The sequence below is a fragment of the Mustelus asterias genome, chromosome 7 (genome assembly GCF_964213995.1).
Source record: "Mustelus asterias chromosome 7, sMusAst1.hap1.1, whole genome shotgun sequence".
NCBI classification, from domain to species: domain Eukaryota; kingdom Metazoa; phylum Chordata; class Chondrichthyes; order Carcharhiniformes; family Triakidae; genus Mustelus; species Mustelus asterias.
This window is the reverse complement of record NC_135807.1, coordinates 139,450,233-139,471,994: the sequence shown is the minus strand read 5'-3', so window position 1 is coordinate 139,471,994 and position 21,762 is coordinate 139,450,233. Positions and strand designations below refer to the sequence as shown.

The following is a 21,762-nucleotide window of genomic DNA, read 5'->3' as shown; positions in this document are numbered from 1 at the left end:
ACATAACTCATAGTAATGCAAAAACAATAATAACTGATTTCTAAAAGTATCAATAACTAAAGAGTAATGCAAAAGTAATTCAGAAAAAGGACTAGCACTTTATATAGTGACGTTCACCCTCATGACAAAGTATTTTACATCAGTCAAGTAATTTTGAACTTGAATTCTACTTTAGAAAACACAACAAGCCTATTTGCACATAGTAAGTTCCCACAAACAGCAGTGTGATGATGAAATTTTTTTTAAAGTGATGTTGATTGTGGAATAAATCTCGGCCAGGAACATGGGACTAAGAATCATAGCAACAGAGGTACACAGGAACAGGAAAAGGCCATTCGGCCCCTGGAGCCTGCTCCACCATTCAATAAGATCATGACTGGTCTGCTTGTGGTCTCAATTCCACTTTCCTCTCTGTCCACTATAATTCTTGACACCCTTGTCAATCAAGAATCTAACTCTTTGAATAAATTCAATGTCACAGCTTCCACTGCTCTCTGGGGTAGAGAGTTCCACAGACTAATGACCCTCTAACAGAAAATAATTCTCCTCATCTCCATCTTAAAAAGGAGACCTCTTATTCTTAAAACTTTGTCCCATCGTTCTAATCTTCCCAAGAGGAGACATCCTCCAGGTATCCGCTCTGTCAAGTCATTTCTCCTCATTTCAGTCCAAAATGATTGGTGCGTTATCCTGAAACTGTGTCCCATGTTTTAGATTCCCCGACCAGGGGAAACAATCTCTCAGCATCCACCCTCTCAAACCCCCTTAGAATCTGGTATGTTTCAATGAGATTGCCTCTCATTCTTCTTAACTCCAGAGAATATATGCTCAATTTACTGAACCTCTCCTCATTGGTCAACCCAATCATAAGAACATAAGAACTAGGAGCAGGAATAGGCCATTTGTCTCCTCGAGCCTGCTCCGCCATTCAATAAGATCATGGCTAATTTTTTTGTAGACTCCACTTATCCGCCTGCTCACCATAACCCTTAATTCCTTTACTGTTCAAAAATCTATGATTACGTTAAAAACATTCAACGAGGTAGCCTCAACTGCTTCACTGGGCAGGGAATTCCACAGATTCACAACCCTTTGGGTGAAACAGTTCCTTCTCAACTCAGTCCTAAATCTGCTCCCCTTTATTTTGAGGCTGTGCCCCCTCGTTCTGGTTTCACCCACCAATGGAAACAGCCTCCCTGCTTCTATCTTATTTATTCCCTTCATAATTTTATATGTTTCTATAAGATCCTTCCTCATTCTTCTAAATTCCAATGAGTATAGTCCCAGTCTACTCATTATGGAGAACAATTTAGTAAACCTTCCCTGTACTGTCACCAATACAAGTATATCCATTCTTAAATATGGAGACCAAAACTGCACGCAATATTCCAGATGTGGTCTCACCAAAACCCTGTACAATTGTAGCAAAACCTCTTTACTTTTGCACTCCGATCCCCTTGCAATAATGGCCGAGATGTCATGTGCCTTCCTAATTGCTTGCTGCAGCTGCGTGCTAACTTTTTGCATTACCTATACAAGCACACCCAAGTCTCTTTGAACATCATTTTATAAATTTCACACTTTTAAAAAATAGCCTACTTTTCTATTCTTATGACCAAAGTGAACAACTTCACACTTTCCTGTATTATATTCCACCTGCCATCTCGTTGGCCACTCATTTTACCTATCCAAATCTCTTTGCAGCCTATTTCCTCCCCAAAGCTTATCTTCCTACCAAGCTTGATATCATCAGCAAACTTAGATACATAACTCCAGTCTTTTCATCAAAGTCATTAATAGATTGTAAATAGCTGAGGCCACAGCTCTGATCCTTGTGATATTCCACTATTTCCTATCTGCCAAATTGAAAAAGCCCTGTTTATGCCCATTCTCTGCTTTTTATCAGTTAACCAATCATCTACCCATGCTGATATATTACCCCTAATGACATGAACCCTTGGCATGCTTTATAAGCTTTTATATGGCACCTCATTGAATGTCTTTTGGAAATTCAGGTTTACAGCTGCTAGCTCCCCTTTATCGACTCTGCTGGCTACATCATTAAAAAACTTCAAAACATTTTGCAAAACCGGATTTCCCTTCAGTAAAACCATGTTGACTTGTTTTAATCATACTATGCTTTAAGTGCATCGTTAAGACTTGTTTAATAAATTCCAGCATTTTCCCAACAACTGATGTTGGGTTAAATGGCCTGTGGTTCATTGTTTTCTTTTGCCTCCTTTTTGAAAAGTGGTGTAACATTCCAACTTCCAATCCAATGGGACCATTCCTGAATCTAAGAAATTTTGGAGAATTATAGCCAGCACACCAACTATCCCTGCAGCTTTTCTCTCCTTACAGATGCTGCCAGACCTGCTGAGATTTTCCAGCATTTTCTCTTTTGATCCCTGCAGCTATTATCTTTGTTAGAACATTATGGTGCAGGCAATTAGACCTGAGGATTTGTAGGATTTTAGTGCCTCAAGTTTCACCAATAATGTTTCTATCATTGTCACACACATACAATCCCTATAGTGCAGAGGGCCATTCAGCCCATCAAGTGTGCACCTACTCTCCGACACAGCAGCCTGGCCCCATCCGGGTAACTTTGTGCATTTACCATGGCCAATTCACCTAAACATCTTTGGATAAAGGCAAAATACTGCGGATGCTGGAATCTGAAACAAAAACAGAAAATGCTGGAAAATCTCATTGAGTCTAACAGCGTCTGTGAGGAGAGAATAGAGCTAATGTTTCCAGTCTGGGTGACTCTTCATCAGAGCATCATCTGACATGTTTGGACATGGTTGTCTGGAGGAACTTGCTGTGTGTAAATTGGCTCTCATGTTTCCTACATTACAACAAGTGAGTGCGTTGTCTGTGAAAGGCTTTGGGACATCCTGGGGTGGTGAAAGGCGCTATATAAATGCATCTTTTCCTCTCAACCTCGCAATGTACCAGGTGGATCGTGAAGAGTGAATATTCGATGTGATTTCCTGTGAAACTCCGGGATGGAAGAGCAGCAATAAACATTGATTCCTTCGCCTTCCATCACTATGCACTTGTGGAGAGGAGAGTGAACGCTTCACTGGGCCCGCCATTAATCCTGGAGATGGTGCGCACGCGCGCCCTAGACCGCCCCCACCAACGACCACCACGCCGCAAGCGCACGGCGAGGAGCGGGCAGGCGGGCGCGGGGGAGGCTGGGGGTCGTAGTCCGCTGGCCCCGCGGTCACGTGTCCCTGACAGCCGTCCCTTCCCCCGCGGACTACAGCTCCCATGCCGCCCTGCGGCGGGGCGTGAGATCTCGCGCGAGGCCCCGCCCTCGGGCGGGGGTGTCGCGAGGTTTGGTGGGCCGGCCGGGCGGGCGGGGATGTAGAGCACAATGTCGGGCTGTGACAGGGCTTCAGCCGGCGGCATGGGTGAGTGAGAGAGAGAGAGAGAGCGGCGGGACCCCCGCCTCAGCGCGCAATGAGAGGGGGAGCGCTGACAGCGAGGCGGCCTGCTCCGCTCCTCAGCCCCGGGCGCTGTTTCCGAGCAGCCCGGGGAACAGCGGAGCCCGTGCCTCGGGCCTTGGCTGCCTCCCCCTCCCTCCGATCCCCTTTGAGTGGTCCGGGGCCCCGGCGGCAGGCTCGGTTCCGGTAAGCAGTGGGTGGCGCCCCGGGGCCGGGGAGTAGGGCAGAGCCGGGTGCGGGGGGCTTTGGGGCCGAGTTGCTTCGCCTCCTGCCGCCGCCGCCGCCCCATTCCAGGGCCGGGGCTGGGATCCGGGACCCACCCTAATCCCCAGCCAGCTCCCGCTGAACAGCTCACCCCCCCCAGCTCCCACAGCCCAGGCCCCGCACTGCAATCCATCCAACTGCTGTCGGCCAAGTGAATTGTTCAGGGCGATCAGGAAAGGGGGCATTGGGCCCATCGTGTGTGTGCTGGCCCTTTGACAGCACAGCCCCCTCCCCCACCCTCCCTTTCCAGTTTTCATCCGGTTCCCTCTACAATGTAACATGGAAGTATCTTCCAAATACAACATGTCTGATCAACTTCTGAATTTGTTGTGGATGTTTGTAAAGCACTAAAGATTTCTATTTGCAAAGGTTTTATTTCTCTCGTTAGTGACTGGAACTAGTGTCACTTTTCTCTATGTCTGAGGTCTTGCTGGTTGGGAGGAAGTATCTTATTTATCCATGCCAAAGTAAGCACCTTTAGCCATTGCTAGTTCCTTTGTGCTACCAAGGTCGAATAGTATTTGCTGTTCTCAGGCATGTAATTTTATCAAGAAGCAGAAATTTGGGTGGATTGCCATGTACTATTTTTGTTCATTGAATCTGGCAGCACAGAAAGAGGCCACTTGACTCTTCATGTCTTCTGTCCATTAGGTCTTTGAAAGAACTATGAAATTTATCTCATTCCCACTGCTCTTTCCCCTTAGGTTTGCAAATACGTCAAATGTTTATCCAGTTCCCTTTTGAAAGTTACTATTAAATCTGCTTCCATTTCCCTTTCAGGCAGGACATTCCAGATCTTGATTTCCCCTGGTTCTTTTGCTAATTTCTCCAATCAGTATCCTCTGCTTACTGACCTTTAACGTCTCTCAGTTGGACTTTAACCTGGTGTTGTTAAACTTCTTGCCAGCAGAAATGGTTTCCCCTTATTTGGCCTATCAAAAACCCACATAATTTTGGGCTTTTCTGAGATTTTCCCTTCTCCCAGCTTCTCCTGTCTCTCCAGATGACTGATGCCCTTCAATCCTGCTAGCATTCTAGTGAACCTTTCTATTCTTGCCATCTTTTCTAAAGTGTGGTTACCCTGGTCCCAGTACTCCAGCTGAGACCTAACCAGTAATTTATAATGGTTTGGCATAACTTCCTTGCCTCTATTTGTAAAACCAAGGATCCAATATTCTTATTTAACTCTTATCCTGTCATCTAAAAAGATTTCTTCTGGCCGTTGTATTTCAATTCATTTTGGCTAAACTTTTTATGTTGGGTGTTAGGGTATTATTTTGACGCTTTAATGCTTAAACTTTTTGTGGAAAGTTAGAGTTATTACACTGGTGATCTATTGTCAATGAATCTACCAAATGTATTTCTAAACTGTATTCCATATACCCCCTTAAGTCATGTTAGTTTTAAGTGCAGGCTTCTGTGGAGGTGGAGATCTGCAAAGCTGTGAAACCTCAGCTGAACGTCTCTCAGGGCAAGCCACATGACTTCCTTCTGTTCACCTATCTCGAAAAGCAATCTCTCACCAAGCTAACTTGGCTACTTGTTTTTTTTCTCTTGAGTGGAACTTTATTCATCTTTTCATACATCAGCTTGTACTTGAAGGCGATGCCGGTCACCTTTTTATGAATACACTTTTTGGCCAACTTTATTTTGCAATACCATTCTAACTCTCAGCATAGGTGTTTACTGATTGTCGACTTTGTGAAATCTGCAATGTAAATTCCAGAACCCCTGGCTTTAATGTTAATTAAATCAACTTGTGGTCGAATTCTTAAAACCATTTTTGTATGTTGCCCTAATAGTCAAAATGATAAACTTGGAAAATGGAAGATTTTAAAGTCGGTGAATTTATGAGTTAGTTCTTGGATTTGGAACGAGGAAACACTAGTTTGCAGTCAGTGTTGTTTGTGTGAAATTCAATTCAAACTGTAACAATAATTAAAGTCACTTCAGTGATTGCATTTTTTTTCACGGTAAATTGTATTTTCCACACAAACATTAAAAAACTGGTTATCTTAGGAAGTACAAACTGCAGAAGGAGGACATTAAATTTGGGTAAAAGCAAAATAACTGCAGATGATAGAAATCTGAAATAAAAACGGAAAATGTTGAATAAACCCAGCAGGTCTGGCAGCATCTGTGGAGAGAGAAAAACACAGTTAACATTTAGAGCCCATATGACCCTTCCACGGATTAAATTTGGAAAGTTGAATGCTGTTTATGGAAGAATATATAGCATGTTTAGTATTCAAAATGGAGCTGCCAGTATATGTGAGTTCTATCCAGGTGGATGTGGGTTTTTTATTTTATTTGAATTGAACAGGATGTGATACCAGTTCATGTAGTTACGCACGATGGCACAACATGTATGTGTAGGTTTTGCACGATCGCCAAATTTCTGACCCTCACCAAAAGTCACATTTTTTTTGCCGGCTTAGCATTTCTCAGTGGCTTTACATATGTGAAGTGTGTAAGAATGTGGCAAAATGCTTCCTGCAGTGATAACATTCTTAATTTAGGGTAGTTTTATTTGAGTTTGAAGGGTTTTTTATAAAAACCACGTAGATCTGGATGAAGTGCAGGAAGTTGGTGTGTGAGTGATGTCTGGTGACTAGCAGTTTAGTCGCACACTATCTTTTTAACGTACTTTATTTTTCTGCTTTTTGCATCTTGTGCTATCAATTGATGTGGGATTTACAAGCCACAATACTTGAAATTGGCTTAAATACACACTCTAAAGCTGGTTTCTCCCCACTTGGTATTTAGCTTGTTGAGGTTCATCAGTAACCTGATCCAGGTTGAAATTAATTTCTTGCCGCAGGTTCTGAAATGTTCATTAAGACTAAAGCTTGGGCACTCAGAGTGAAGAAAATCTCTGCTGGGGAATGCGGTGTTTACATTTTAGGCATCTTGTTTGTTAGAGCAAGGACTCCCTGGTTAACTGGTAATCTGGATTCCTGCCTATCAGTGATTATTGAAGTTAAAAGAGCAGCCTTAGCTCTCATAAGTAGCAGTGAGGTTAATGACCAGATCATCTGCCTTGGGTGATGGAGTGGAAAATATTGGCCAGGATATTGGGTGAGTTACCTGCTATTTGAATAATGTCTATATGCGAATGGCAGGGGTTACCCAACTTGAACATCATACTGAGGTAGTACTCCCTCGCTATGGAGTGTATTATGGGCTCATGTCCAAGATTGGACCTTGAGCCCTCTTCCTTCAGAATTAGAAATATTGACTGCAGTGATTGTGTTGGAAGCCACTTGTAACTTGGTATATAACTGGCACTGGAAGGGAAGTAATATGCATATTCCTGTTATTCTAGTTAAGCTAATGAGGTATTGGGTGTAGTTTGACTAACAGTAAAGGCAAGGTCTAACTAATGCAAGTTGTTTTTTGATGGCAGGCCATGCATGAAACCAAAGAATGACTTCTGTGTGAAGTATTTTTCATGAGCACATGGAAGATTGTTTGTGGTAAAAAGCTGAAATAAATGCAGCTAGTACAGTAGAATATGATCAATAGTCGCTCTGAATTGCTGCAATTAGGATTGATTATCTGGAAAGTAGTGAAAATTTTTTATTGACTGTTCGGAGTTTAAAATTTACTATTGATTGTTGGGAATTGTTTTTTGCTTGGGGTCACCTTGAGTTAAAGAAGCTAACTGGCTTTGGTTTATAATTTGGAAGAATAACCGGCTTGGCAGATGAAATGTTTTCCTTCAGTTGCGCAGTGACATTCTGACAAACTTCCAGTTTGGTTAAAGCAGGGGCGAGGATAAACATCGTTCAGCCACGATAAACCTCAAAGTCTGCCTAAGTCAAGCACATCTTGATTGTATTTTCCATACTGCTCCATTTTGCATGAGTTGCCACATAATGTGTTGATTCTCTTATCAGTCCGATAGCATGTGACCACACACTAGTTTGAGAGACATTTCTGATACTGAATTTAAATGAAAATCGACTGTGATGTGCTATTTAATCCAGTTAAGCACCTATTGTATATCACAAAGTGAAGGATGAGATTTTTTGAATCTTATTGAATACTTGTTGAACTGGGCATTGACACAAGGGAAGGCAAATGGTGTACGAGTCTTTGAGATGAGAGCAATCGGTTAAGGAGCAGATTTGTCTCTTGGGTAAGTCAGAGCAATTTGAATTCACTTTGAAATTCTGAAAGTTTGGATTTCAAACAGGTTGTGTGGAGGGCGAGCTGTAGAGAGGGGGAGTGGCTGATAAGCAAATGTTTGGATGCTACAATGAGTTATGTTTTTGACTGATTTAATTTGTGTTTATTCTGACTCTTGAAGCTGCCTGCTGAATTGAGCTTTGAGCAGTTCTGAGTGGTTCCTGGAGAACATGAGTTGACAGAGGTGGGGGAGAATTAATAAAAATGTACAGTGTAGACTGCTGCTCACAATGGCTGCTGTGGAGAATAATAGACTGGCACCATACAGGCAATGTCTGACAGATGTCGCAGTCATTTATGACATAGACCATTTGGTCCATTGAGTTCATGTTGGTTCTCTGCAAAGCTAGTACTCGTCATTTCCATTATGCTCTATCTCAGCCTTGCGAGTTAATTTCCTACAATTTCTGTTGATACTCACGTGTTTCTAATTTTTTGAGTTCTTGTAGTCACATGAAGATGTTGCTGAGCAATTGAATTGCTGTAGGAAGCAGCCAATGTAAATATAGGGTGTTTCCTGCTGATGTAGAATGAATGAATTGTGTGCAGAATAACACACTATCCTCTCTTCCAAGACCCAACATGAGAGTGCAGCATCATTGTAACAATTGCTACCATTCTAGCTAAGTTTTTGACTGCTGAATGCGCTCCGGTCTGCCAAGCTTTGGACATCTTGTGCTCTGGATTCATGTGTGCTGGAAACTGAGTTGGGAAACTCCATTCTTTCAGTTCTTGAGCCTAATCTTGTCAAATGCGCACATGTTATCATCAAGGACAGCAGTAGCCATTGAATAGCAATCAGAAGTGCGAGCCCTAGTTCTCCAATTCCCACAAGGTCATTTAAGCCGATTATTGTACCCATGACTTAACCCCAGCTGATGCAGTGTGCTGCCAGGTTATTGAGTGTGAGTTATGTGACGTTGAATCCTCTTTTCAGACAGGTTTGCTGATGAGAAATCTCTGATCTTAGAAGTTTCAATATTTTGAACCGTTTGAAAATTGACAGACTAGTTTCTACTATATACCAAGTTGTGAGATATATGGACTGTGAATCTACTAAAGCTTCCATGAGAGTCCTTGAATGGATATATAATTTAAATTCAATATGAAGTTTTGAAAGGGCAGTTTTTATTGAGCCAATGAACATTGTTGAAGCCACCATATCTATGCAGCCAGTACACACTATTTCTACACTCTCTTCTTATCTATGATTTGTATTTGGACTATTTGGTTTTTTTCAAGAATCTTGCTTAGCAGAGATGAACAACTATCTTTGGCCTTAAGCGTTGGTTCATCTGCAGAATGGGTTTTGTGAACAATCTAATCTTAACTACTAACTAATAATGGTGTCTCTATGTAAAAGATAACATCTCTGCCGACTGTCTCCCTCCATAACATACTCCTGTTGTCTTAATTTGCACATCAATTAAAGTTGACAGGACTTAAAAAAGAGTGAATGATGTATTATTTAACATCTTTACATTATCTAACAGTTCTACAATAATGACAGCATCAAGGCAGCAAACATGTCTCCTTTGCACCCCCTTCTTCAATCTACCCAATCAATCAGCATATCCTCTTACACTGGTCATAAGTTCATAAGATATAGGAGCAGAATTAGGCCATTCGGCCCATCGAGTCTGCTCCACCATTCGATCATGGCTGATACGCTCCTCATCCCCATTTTTCTGCCTTCTCCCCATAACCCTTCAACCCATTACCAATTAAAAATCTGTCTAACTCCTCAAATTTACTCACTGTCCCAGCATCCACCGCACTTTGGGGTAGCGAATTCCACAGATTCACAACCCTTTGGGGGAAGTAGTTTCTCCTCAACTCTGTTTTAAATTTGCTGCCTCTTATCCTAAGACTATGATCTCCCGCCCTAGAATGCCCCACCAGCGGAAGCATCCGCTCCACGTCTACTTTATCCATATCTTTTATCATACTGTATACCTCAATTTGATCTCTTCCTCATTCATCTAAATTCCAGAGTATCGGCCTAAACTGTTCAATCTCTCTTCATACGACAAACCCCCCATCTCTGGAATCAATCTGGTGAACCTCCTCTGAACTGCCTCCAATGCCGCTACATCCTTCCTCAAATAAGGGGACCAAAACTTTGCTCTGCCTGAGACCGCACCTGGAGTATTGTGCAGTGGAGGCTAAAACGCCTGAAATCCTGTAGAACATTTGGTCGCTAAAACGGGAGGACTTCAGGGTCTGTGGGAAGATGAATTGCATTGGGCCAAATGATCTTGTTGATGATTCTTATCTTTAAAATTCACTATTTTGGATAATGCATATAATATCTGGAGCCTGTTTTCAGCTTTAAGTCTTGTTTCTCCTGGCAGCAAGTTTAGATGTCTAGATAACTTCAGTTTTATTTTAAGAGGGTTTAGGAAGGTGATTAAAGTTGAAACATTCTATGGTTAGTAAATGTCATGGAATGGCATTCATTTTGGATCTTGCTTGCCCTGTTGCCAAAGCCTAGAAATTGCTAAGAACTTTCTCTTTGCTGGAGGGAAGTCTCATCTGGAATATCACAGGTAAACAAAGTTGTGCTATTTAATGAGGCCTAGCAGCTCTTCAATCATGAAGGTTATCATTGCCATGTAAATTTTACCTTGACCATGCAGGTTGCTAGGTAGATGAGCAATTATTAAGCAACATTTTTGCCTTTAAGAATTGGTATAGCAGAATAAGGAACGGAAGCAGTTGCTTAAGTTAGTTTTGCTGCCAATGCTGACCCCATTCCCCTTCCTATCTTGAGGCTGTGGTCCATCAAAGCCTCATCATAGTCACAGCTGACTGGTCAACCCAAGGTGCTTGCATGTTTCTATGTCAGAGTGTCACATTCCCACTGGATTCTACTGAGGTGGTTGGAAGCTGATTATATTTGGCTGTTGTGTACTTTGAATTTTTGCATTGACTAGCTATTTAGAGCCAGTGTTATTCTAAGATTTTCTAATTGAAAACAAATGTAGTTTGTTGAGTTGCACAGAACCGTAATGCTATGAAATTGATGTTTATTTAGTGGTGTATTTATTGCTGATGTCTTGCTCAGAAATATGCAATTTATGTCGAGTTCACAACGTCCATGTCATTTGCTCAGTGATGGGAGTAGCAGTATGACCCACAGCTTGCTTTTCCCACTTAGTGTCTTATTTGAGGAGCTTTGAAAGGAAAACAGCAATGATGATGTGAGTAAGGAGCTTATAACTGAGGCAGTGCGACTTTGGTATTTGGATTTGTGAAAGCATTCTGCAGAAAAAAATCCCTTTTAACATAACGATACCAGGAAGTACTTTGTAAACTAAATGTAATGGTTACTTGTAAACAATCTTCCTTCCTCCAGTGTAAGAAATTAACACTTGGAGTTTTATGTGGATCCTGTATCAAACTTTGTATCTGCTTGATGCTGGAGGGCATCTGATTCACTTCAATGAACGTTGGAGTTTTGCAGTCTATTTTTGTAAATAGATAACATGTTGTCTGTCAAGAGGGAGGTGGGCATTATTCAAATTATTTTTCATAAGTTTTGCATGTCATATGTATATGCTTCTTATTAGATGCGATAACAATTGCACCAGAATTATTTTGTGACCTCTGGTGCTCTGAAAGGATTCTGAATCTCTTCCAATATTTTTAACTTCATATTTAATACGGTGGAATGTGTACATATAACGTTACACTTGGAAATGTGAGCTGTGGAGTGGTCTGAATCCTTTTGGAAATATTTGCTCTTGAAACAAACTTCTGATTGCACACTGTGTAGGTTCATGATCAGCAGTTTCTGAACTTGAGTCACCCAGTACTTGAATCAAAAGGTTTTTGCATTATTATCATTCCAGTCAAGTGATATAATTCCATTTGGTATCAATATCACCAAGGCAGTCAAGGTTTAATCAAAAAACTACAAACCAACAAATGGCATATTATAAAAACAAAAAATGCCAGAGAACCCTGAAGCAGCTCCTACAATGTCTGAGAAAATTAATTCCAGTCAGAGACACCTGTCGGGGTCTCTTCAAATGCTGACAAACCAATTTGATTTCCAGTGTTTATAATTCTTTTCACGTTTTTGAGCTGATAATTTGGACTGTAGTCTTCTGTTTTTTAATCTTCTCTATGTACCTAGTTCTTGGGAGTAAGAAAACCTTTAGAGTAAAGTTTGTGTTCTACTCTATATAATATAATTTACTCTAATTTCTATAATCTTCGTACTGTCATTCAAAGAAAATATTAGATATTTATGCTAAATCAATATTTCGATCTTAGCTGTAGTATTAAGATTATGAGCATACAAGTTAGGAGCAGGAGTAGGCTATTCAGCCCCTCAAGCCTGCTCTACCATTTAATAAGATGGTGGCTGATCTGGTTGTGGCCTCAGTTCCAGTTTCCTTCACACCCTCCCTTTAACTCGCTGGTCAAAAATCTTTCTAACTCGCCTTAAAAAATATTCAATGACCTTGCCTCTTCCTCCTTCTGGGAAAGCAAGTTTTGTGTCCAGTTCTGGGTCCACACTTTAAGAAGTGGAGGTGATGGCCTCGTCGTATTATCACTAGACTATTAATCCAGAAACTCAACTAATGTTCTGGGGATCCAGGTTCGAATCCCACCACGGCAGATGGTAGAATTTGATTTCAATAGAAAATATCTGGAAGTAAGAATCTACTGATGACCATGAAACCATTGTTGATTGTCAGAAAAACCCTTCTGGTTCACTAATGCCCTTTAGGGAGGGAAATCTGCCGTCTTTACCTGGTCTGGCCTATGTGTGACTCCAGCAATGTGGTTGACTCTCAACTGCCCTCCAAAGGCAACTAGGGATGGACAGTAAATGCTGCCCAGCCAGCGACGCCCATGTCCCATGAATGAAAATAAAAAAAAGAAGGATGCTAAGATCTTGGAGAGAGTGCAGAGGAGATGTATTGGAATGGTACCATGGTTAAGGAACTTCTGTGGAGTAGAGACTAGAGAAGCTTTGTGTAGCTGTTCAGCTGTTCTGTCTGGAGACAATACACATCTCTTTAACCTGTGTTGAATGCTCCCTCCACCCACATTGTCTGTACATTTAAGACCTGGCTGGCTGTAGAGATGTGCATTCTAATCAGTATTCTGTAACTTGATTTCTGTGTCTGTGCACTGTTTGAGAACAGATATCCACTCCATCTGACGAAGGGGCAGCGCTCCGAAAGCTTATGGTATTTGCTACCAAATAAACCTGTTGGACTTTAACCTGGTGTTGTGAGACTTCTTACTCAACTGTTGGAGCCATGGCTACACAATATTCTTCTGGGGACTTGTTGTATCCCACTGGAAAATGGTCAGCTGTAAGTGTAAAGGGGACTGAGCTGGATTTATTCTGGGATTGGAGCCCCTTGTAGCCATTTGTAGCAAGCAGACATTGGAAACAGCAAAGCGTTCTGACATTTGGCAAAGATTCGGAAGCCCTTAAATCCTTTGGGTGGGTGCGCTTCAGACACTTACCATAAACTCATGCATGTTCTATACGCTTCAGAGTTCAGTGCTTGTATATTTGAGCCCGCGCTTATGGGGAGCATTTTTCAGGCAACAACTTTCAGAATATTGAAATGTAAAATGCAGCTGGAGTAAATCTTAATCAAATTTTGATAAAGCAAGAAGGCCTGTCTTGTGTGAACAGTTCTTGTATTGCTTCACTTATGATTTGAGAGATCTCATGGGTTATGTTTAATGGTGTTTTAAGTTTCCCCATGTCCTCAAAAGTGCTGATAGTTGGCAGATTTACTTTCCATATCTTGACTAGAAATTAGACCAATTCTGTTAGTGATGGGAAATGTCAGTTGTGGTTTTAAGACCTGTTGTAAATGTTTTGGAGTTGGCATGTATGTCAAGCATGTAATAAATGAGTTCAGAAGGTGTGTTCAGGGAGTTGGGGTTTCAACTAGTTAGTTTTTCTCATGTTCGCTGAATTTACAGAAGAATCCTTTAACACTGTCAATTTCTTGGCCATAGATGTGTAGTTTGCAATTGGATATTGAAGTATCCTGGTGCAGTTGCTGTGCTAGTTTGCAGCAATCAGTCAACTTTTTAAATGCAGGCTTTATTTTAAAAAGTCTATATATAGCATCCCAATTTGCAGGTGATACAAATCTCCAGAATGAACACGACACAGGACGGTTACATTCAAATACCATCACTTTTAAAGAGGATTTCAACAAATAGACTTGGAAGGAACGTGTGAAACTGTAACACCCAAACATGAGCTGGGCTTCCAGTTCTCTGTTAACACTGCCACCATCCTGAACCTGTATAGCTTTGTATTGATAAGTCAATAAAGACCAAAAGTGGTACCAAAGTAGTTACCATAGAGAATGTTATGTTCTATTTTCTGCAGAATATTGTGATTTGGATTCAAATTGAGAGATGAGCTCCAATGCCATAAGTTTAGTTCAGCACAAGTAAATTGTTTGTCATTATCTAAGATTAGTTAATGTTTTCCATACAAAATGGGCCAAGAGTTGAGCGAGAGACTTCATTGAGCCAACTTGTGGCATCAGCAAGAAATTGTGACAGGTGACAACAAAACTGGGAAATGTTGACTTCAAAATTATGGCAGCAGGAAGGAATGTTTGGAATTAGGAAGATCATGTCTGCAATGTTTCTAATATCGATGATGTGTTGTTCGGGACCAGGCCAGAAACTCCAAGATATGTTATGAAGTTAACCTAGACCCCAACGTTTTTTTGATTTTAGCATTACGGTGAGCAGAAGCTGTTTTGCTCCAGGTATGATTCAACTGACCTACTAGGAAGGTTTAATTAAAATAAACTTTATTTAACAACACAGTTTGAATACTAAGATTTAGCACAACGTTTACCAATTAAAATACTTAAACATGACGAAGTATAATTCTTAACAGCTATGCATCTCTATAGTTACAATTTAAGCAACATCCCCCAAAGACATCAATCCCTTTTTTGAATTAGCACCAAAAACAGATGCTCATGTGGATGCTAGATTTCCAGCCTTTTAACACCTTTAGATAGGGATCCAGACTGACACTTGTCTTCTGATTCTCATATGTCTCAAGAGAAAGATCCACCCCAAAAACAGCAGAATCTCAGAAAAAGAGACTTATTTCCTGGCAGATTTCAGTCTCCAAATCCAGTGAGAGAAAGGCACTACTCTCTAACAACTCTAAGCAACATGATTTCTTTGTGTAAGCCTCGCTCCACTTAGTCACATGATTCTGTCAATCAACTTAATCAAGCCCCACTCTGCAAAACCCCAGGGGAACACTAAAATAACAACAGCATTAGTCCAGATTAACACACGCTGTCAATTGGGAGCAATTATGCTGTTGCAGTAACAAGAGGCTGCCAGTTACAGATCCAGCAACACTGGTATTGAAACAGACTCTTTAAAAAAATCCTGCACAGAAACATGACTTAAATACTTTTCTTAAAGGCACAGTATCATCACAGTGTGAAGTTTTGAAGTGAATCCTGTGGCATGTTAAACTTTACAACATAAAATAGATTCATCAATTCTAAAATTTAATAACTTAAAGATAACTATTTAAATCGATCTTGATGCATTTTGGGTATAGTGTTGGCATTGGTTGTTGCTGGTATATAGCTGAAGCATTTTAAATTTGAGTATCACTGAAAGAAGATGTTGAATATTTTCATCTTGCATTCATCGGGACATGCACAAAATGTAAGGAGATAACTATTTGTATGTTATGAGAAGAGAATACTGATTGGTAGAGGCATTGCCATGGAGAATGCACCAGTTAACTGCCAGAGTTTGTTTAATTTCAAATCCTGCAGGTTGGCTCTGGTCAAGGCATTGCCCCGGGGAATGAACCCTGGGGAGTGGCTGATGCTTATTTTGTGTTGAAACAGGTATAATACATTTTTTTGTCTGCTTCATTCACTCCAGTGCAGTACTGATGGAGAGCTGCACTATTGCTGTTTTTTTGGGTTCAACCAAGGCAGATCTTCTCTGCTGGAAGATCCCGCAGCACTGTTCTGAAGAGCTGGGACATACTCCCTAGTCAATATTTATCTCTCAGCCATCACCACAAAGCAGATGATCTGGTTATCATCATATTGCTGTTTGTGGGAACTTGCCGTGTGCCTATTAGCAACTGCATTTCCCACACTACAACAGTGACCACAGCCAATGAAGTGCTCCTGAAGTGTAAAGTGTTTTGGGACATCTTGTGGTCATGAATGAGTCCTTCCTTCATTCTTGGATGTGGTGTGTATCCATGCACCAGTTGTGAGAATGGTGGCACTACGTAGTTGGCTTAATGTGCTGCTTGCATGGAGTTCCTGATTCCTGGTATCCATTTAGTGAGGGTTCACATATGTTCTCTTCAGTTTAACCAATAATTCTTGATTCTATCTTTGGAGCATGGAGGAGATGGTTACAGTTCTTGCTATTCTCTAAGATGGCAAACTAATGGTGGAATTTTGGAACAAAATCAATGCTCTGAAGTCATCTGAACCCTGAATAAATGAGATTCACAGTGCTCCTGGGCACTGATGAACCAGGATTCGGTCCTTCTCACAGGACTGCAGGTAACACTGAACACCAGTAGTCTAGTTAGGGTAGTCCAAAGTGAACAGGGTCCAGGAATCTTCACTTTTCTGTTTTGTCATTGGACGCTGCACTGTTCTTCCAGTTTGTCTTCATACTGTGATCTACATAGTTTTATGTAAATAAACTCTATTGCCCCTAATCTTTGGCTTTGCAAATAACAAATGAGATGGTTGTATTTGGATAATGGGGTGTGTTCCGGATGTTTTGCCCAGACTGTAAGCACTGTGGAGGTTGCTGAGAGGCTCAATTTGGAATCTGTAGCCTGGTGGTAATATCCACATGGCTCAGACACATGGCTTTTTAAAAAAAAACACCCTCTATCTGAACATCTGGATTGTAGCAGTCATGTTTTCCTACCGGGCATCCATCTGCTCCCTCTGAAGTTGCCAATTTATGCTAGTAATTGTTAAGTTTCAGGATATTTCTGTGTTAAGCTTATGACTACTGGAAGCACAGTTCAGTCTGTGATGGATTCAAACTATGTCTCAGAAGTGAAGCGATGGAATGCTTAATTCACTATCCCCCCTCTGCATAACTTTATGTAAAACAGTTTTAGTTCTGAAACTCCAGTTTAAGCCATAGTTTAAAGATTGGAATAAGCTTTTAGATGAGGGAGCTAATTTAGCCCCACTGACAAATGGAAAAACTTAATTTAAAACAAGCAATACTTCTAAGACATTCTGGAAATCTGCCAGTCTTTTTCGTAAATCCAATATGAAAAACTTCCTGAATTATGATCTATTTAATTCTACGCTTCTCCAGCTTCCAATAATTGATCTGCTGGTCTATATTTGCAGCATCTTGTGTTGCAGGTTAATTACTCAAGTTTTAAAGTAATGAATTTTAAAGTTTGGCATAACAGAAGTTGTTAATGAGATCCAGTCTTGCCACAGGGAGAAGATGAAGCATTCTCTCGCCTAGGGGACAGCTGAATCAACATGAGAAGTAGTGGAAAATGGCGAGAGAGCAGCAGGATTTGGATCAGTCTAAAGCAGTAAAGATGTTGGGCTGGTTAACCTGCCCCTTTGGTTAGATCAAAATTAAAATTGAAATGCAGAACCAACATAACCAGCCAAACTCAGCAGTATTGTATCATTATTGGTGCAGTTTCCAAATCTGAGTGGGAGGAAACTTGCATCTTGGAATTTGTATTTTGTTGGCAGATAAATAGTTTAAGTCGGCTTAATTTCCTTCGGTCTTTGCATAGAGAAAGGCCCAAACGTTTGGGTTTTTGGGTTTCAATTTTTAAGAAGTTGTCTAAAAGTAGTGTATCTTTTTAGATGCCTGCATTGTAATGAGAACTTTACAACCCTAAAACATAGTATTAAAAAAACTAGGCAGTTGCTGAGCAACCAGGGACCCGCACAAAAAGGCAAAAGCAGTTAGTTCAGTTGAGAGGTCAGCGTAGTTGGAAGCAGGATTTCACAGATGGGCGGCACAGTGGTTAGCACTGCTGCCTCACAGCGCCAGGGACACGGGTTCGATTCCCGGCTTGGGTCACTGTCTGTCTGTGGGTTTGCTCCGGGTGCTCCGGTTTCCTCCCACACTCCAAAGATGTGCAGGTTAGTTGGATTGGCCATGCTAAATTGCCCCTTAGTGTCAGGGGGACTAGCTAGGGTAAATGGATGGGGTTATGGGGATAGGGCCTGGGTGGGATTGTAGTCAGTGCAGACTCGATGGGCCGAATGGGCTCTTTCTGCACTGTAGGATTCTATGATTCTATGTTGCCAGTACAAGCAGGACAATAAGCAAGGACAGAAAGCAAGTCCCAGAAACTGAAGAAAGTCTCAAAACAGGGAATGGGACCCAAGAGATTTCCAGGAAGACTGAAGCCAGAGCAACGAAGAATAGGAATCTGGGGGGGGGGGGGGGAAAGTGAAATTAAGAGTTAGGAGCAGGGAAAGGTTCCAAGTTAAAAGGCAAAGCTACAGGAAGCAGAGATAAAGCAATCAACTTGCGAGAATCAAAAGATCCAGGTTACTTTTTAATCAGGCCTGTGAAACATTAGTGTTCTGTTGGCACGGCTGAGTATCTGAGAGATTGTGTAAAGGAAGCCTGAATGCACGTGCCCATCCAGGGGAGGAACATTAAAAGGAGATGTTGGAACACTGGAAGTGGATCCTTGATGAACATATCCGAGAGAAAGCGTAGTTAGAGAGAAGATTCCAAGGCATGTTCTTTGAGAGTTGAGTTTGGAACCCCTTGTGTGAAAGACCGCATTCCAGTGAGACCAGTAGGTTCACAGTGTGACAAGGATCTGGAGGGAATCGATGAGAAATCCAGAGAAGTTGTTTTGGATGGCATCTGTCACTTGGTGTCAGAGTGTGGGGTGTCTGGCCATAGTTTGCGTGGACTAGGTACTTACTGAGACCATTAAACATAGAATCCCTAAAGTGCAGAAGGAGGCCATTCAGCCCATCGAGTCTGCACCACTCACAATCCCACCCAGGCCCTATCGCGTAACCCCCACGTATTTACCCTGCTAATCCCCCTGACACTAGGGTTAATTTAGCATGGCCAATCAGCCTAGCCTGCTCATCTTTGGACTGTGGGAGGAAACCGGAGCACCCGGAGGAAACACACACAGGCACGGGGAGAATGTGCAAACTCCACACAGACAGTGACCTGAGGCTGGAATCGAACCCGGGTCCCTGGTGTTGAGGCAGCAGTGCTAACCACTGCCACTGTGCTGCCCTAAAGTTTATTTATAAGTCACAAATAAGGCTTACATTAACACTGCATGAAGTTACTGTGAAATTCCCCTAATCACCACAATCCAGCACCTGTTTGGGTCAATGCACCTAAACAGCACGTCTTTCAGACTGTGGGAGGAAACCGGAACACCCGGAGGAAACCCACACAGACACGGGGAGAATGTGCAAACTCCTCACGGACAGTGACCCAACCGGGAATCGAACCTGGGTCCCTGGCGTTGTGAAGCAGCAGTGCTAACCACTGTGCTACCGTGCCGCCTAAAACATTCCCTGACCAGGAATCGAACCCGGGCTGTGGCAGTGAAAGCACCGAATCCTAACCACTGGCCCACCAGGGGGGAAAAAAAGTATGAGAGATTTTGTAACTTGTGTTATCCTTACGAATCTATAAATACGTGTAAAGATATAGCTAGGGTGAAGGAGTAATGTATTATGGTTAATCTTTTCTGGTTTAATAAATGGTTTATTCTCTTGTTAAAAGTTCCCCAGCTGACTCCTGTGACTTTGTTCAGTCGCCACCTTCCACGTATCTAAACAAAAAAGTTGGGATCTATCATGCCGGGTTTCATCCTGGGATCTGATTTTTCCAGTAATAACATCAGCTGGGATCGTAATGATCTGATTTGCAAATGTGAGCCAGTTAATTAACTTTCAACATCTGAGAATGCAACAACTTCTGTTTTCTTCTCCCAAAAACTATTTAAAGTTCTTTCCTCACTGCTACAGTAACCTGGCCATGTTTTGATTTGATTTGATTTATTGTCGCCTGTTGATAAACAATGAAGAGTATTGTTTCTTGCGCACTATCCAGACAAAGCATGCCGTTCATAGAGAAGGAAAGGAGAGGGTGCAGAATGTAGTATTACAGTTATAGCTAGGGTGTAGAGAAAGATCAACTTAATGTGAGGTAGGTCCATTCAAAAGTCTGATGGCAACAGGGAAGAAACTCTTCTTGAGTTGGTTGATACGTGCCCTCAGACTTTTGTATCTTTTTCCCGAAGGAAGAAAGTGGAAGAGAGAATGTCCGGGGTGCGTGGGGTCCTTGATTATGCTGGCTGCTTTTCCGAGGCAGTGGGAAGCGTAGACAGAGTCAATGGATGGGAGGCTGGTTTGAGTGATGGACTGGGGTTTGTTCACGATCCTTTGTAGTTTCTTGCAGCCTTGGACAGAGCAGGAGCTATACAAAACTGTGATACAACCGGAAATAATGTTTTCTATGATGCATCTGTAAAAGTTGGTGAGAGTCATAGCGGACATGCTGAAATTTCCTTAGCCTTCTGAGAAAGAAGAGGCGTTGTGGTGTCGAGGTTTGAACCTGTTTCCCAAAATTGATCGAATGGTACATTGAATGGAATGACAATTGACTGTTTTTCCCACTTGGGATGGTAGATATGATAATGGATTACTACTCTGCTAGCCTGTACTATTTGAAGAGGAACAGTAAGTTTTCCTACTGCCCCAACTAATTCTCCAACCATCCCCAAAAAAAGAACTTATCTGGTCATTACTTCCTTCATGATTGTGCAAATTGTCATCTTTGTCTCCTTGGCAACAGTGTTTAATTGCTTTAAGCATTGAAGCCATTTGGGGTTGTAAACTGTTATTCAAGTTATTTTTTTCTAACTTCATTGAAGTTCTGGCATTTTTCCCTGGAAATGGAATTAATAAATCGCGCCCATTTACATTTCCCAAAAAAGGTTGTTCTTTGAAAAACAAGTGTGATTGCAGTCCTTCAGAGATTTCACAGACTATACTATTGATAAACTTTCCTCTGGTATTGTGGCTCGAGGATCCCTCCAGAGTGGAGTTGACAGTACACTAGTTTGGTAATTATATTAAGCATATAGTACATATTGGCACTGGGAATGAAACACAAGGCAAAATTTCTGAGAAGGTTAACTTTTTAAAAGCTATGAGCAAACACACTTGGACATGTATGTCCTGATGTGTTTATGAACAGTTGTGACTAAATCATTGCACAATGCATTATTTTTGATTACGTTAAACACCAAATTGGCATTGTGATTATACAGTATTTGAATTCTAACTTTTTTATCCTCATTTTCTTTTCATGTTCTGTTGGATGATGCTGGTTTTTACACTCCCATCTTGCTTTGAATTCCTCTCGTTGTGCAATGTGAATATTTCACCACCATCTGAAATGCTGAACCTGTGGGTTTTCAACTTTTAACAACACAGCGGTAAGTATCTGAAGCTACGCACTAGTTTTTAGTACTTCTGTACATGGTGTCTGGCTTCCTTGGCATTTGTGATAAGATTATAGTTGGGAAGTTTTCTACATTTGAATTGTGGAGTTAACTTGCATCACTGTTCTGCTCTCGAGTATATTCTTTCCTGTTGTCGGTACTATAAATTTATTCACTTTCTGTTACAGCAACAAAAGAATCTTGAAGGCTATGTGGGTTTTGCAAACCTCCCTAATCAAGTGTACAGAAAGTCTGTGAAAAGGGGATTTGAATTTACATTGATGGTTGTAGGTAAGTGATTCAAAATGTATTGAACTCAGTGATTGCTAGTTT

General features: G+C 41.4%; 1 protein-coding gene across 4 annotated transcripts in view; it reads left to right on the top strand.

Moving 5' to 3' along the window:
• The first annotated feature begins 3,337 nt into the window (after positions 1 to 3,337).
• LOC144495997 (septin-7) overlaps positions 3,338 to 21,762 on the top strand; it is a 144,921-nt gene continuing 126,496 nt past the window's right edge. For 2 of the 4 annotated variants that reach the window (XM_078216926.1, XM_078216924.1), the window contains exons 1-2: positions 3,338 to 3,422; positions 21,618 to 21,720. In XM_078216926.1, the coding sequence (XP_078073052.1) occupies positions 21,711 to 21,720 (10 nt within the window). In that variant the 5' untranslated portion in view covers positions 3,338 to 3,422; positions 21,618 to 21,710. Of the gene's footprint in view, positions 3,423 to 4,088; positions 4,187 to 21,617; positions 21,721 to 21,762 lie in introns of those variants that run through there. The other 2 variants (XM_078216925.1, XM_078216927.1) reach the window with 2 other exon arrangements.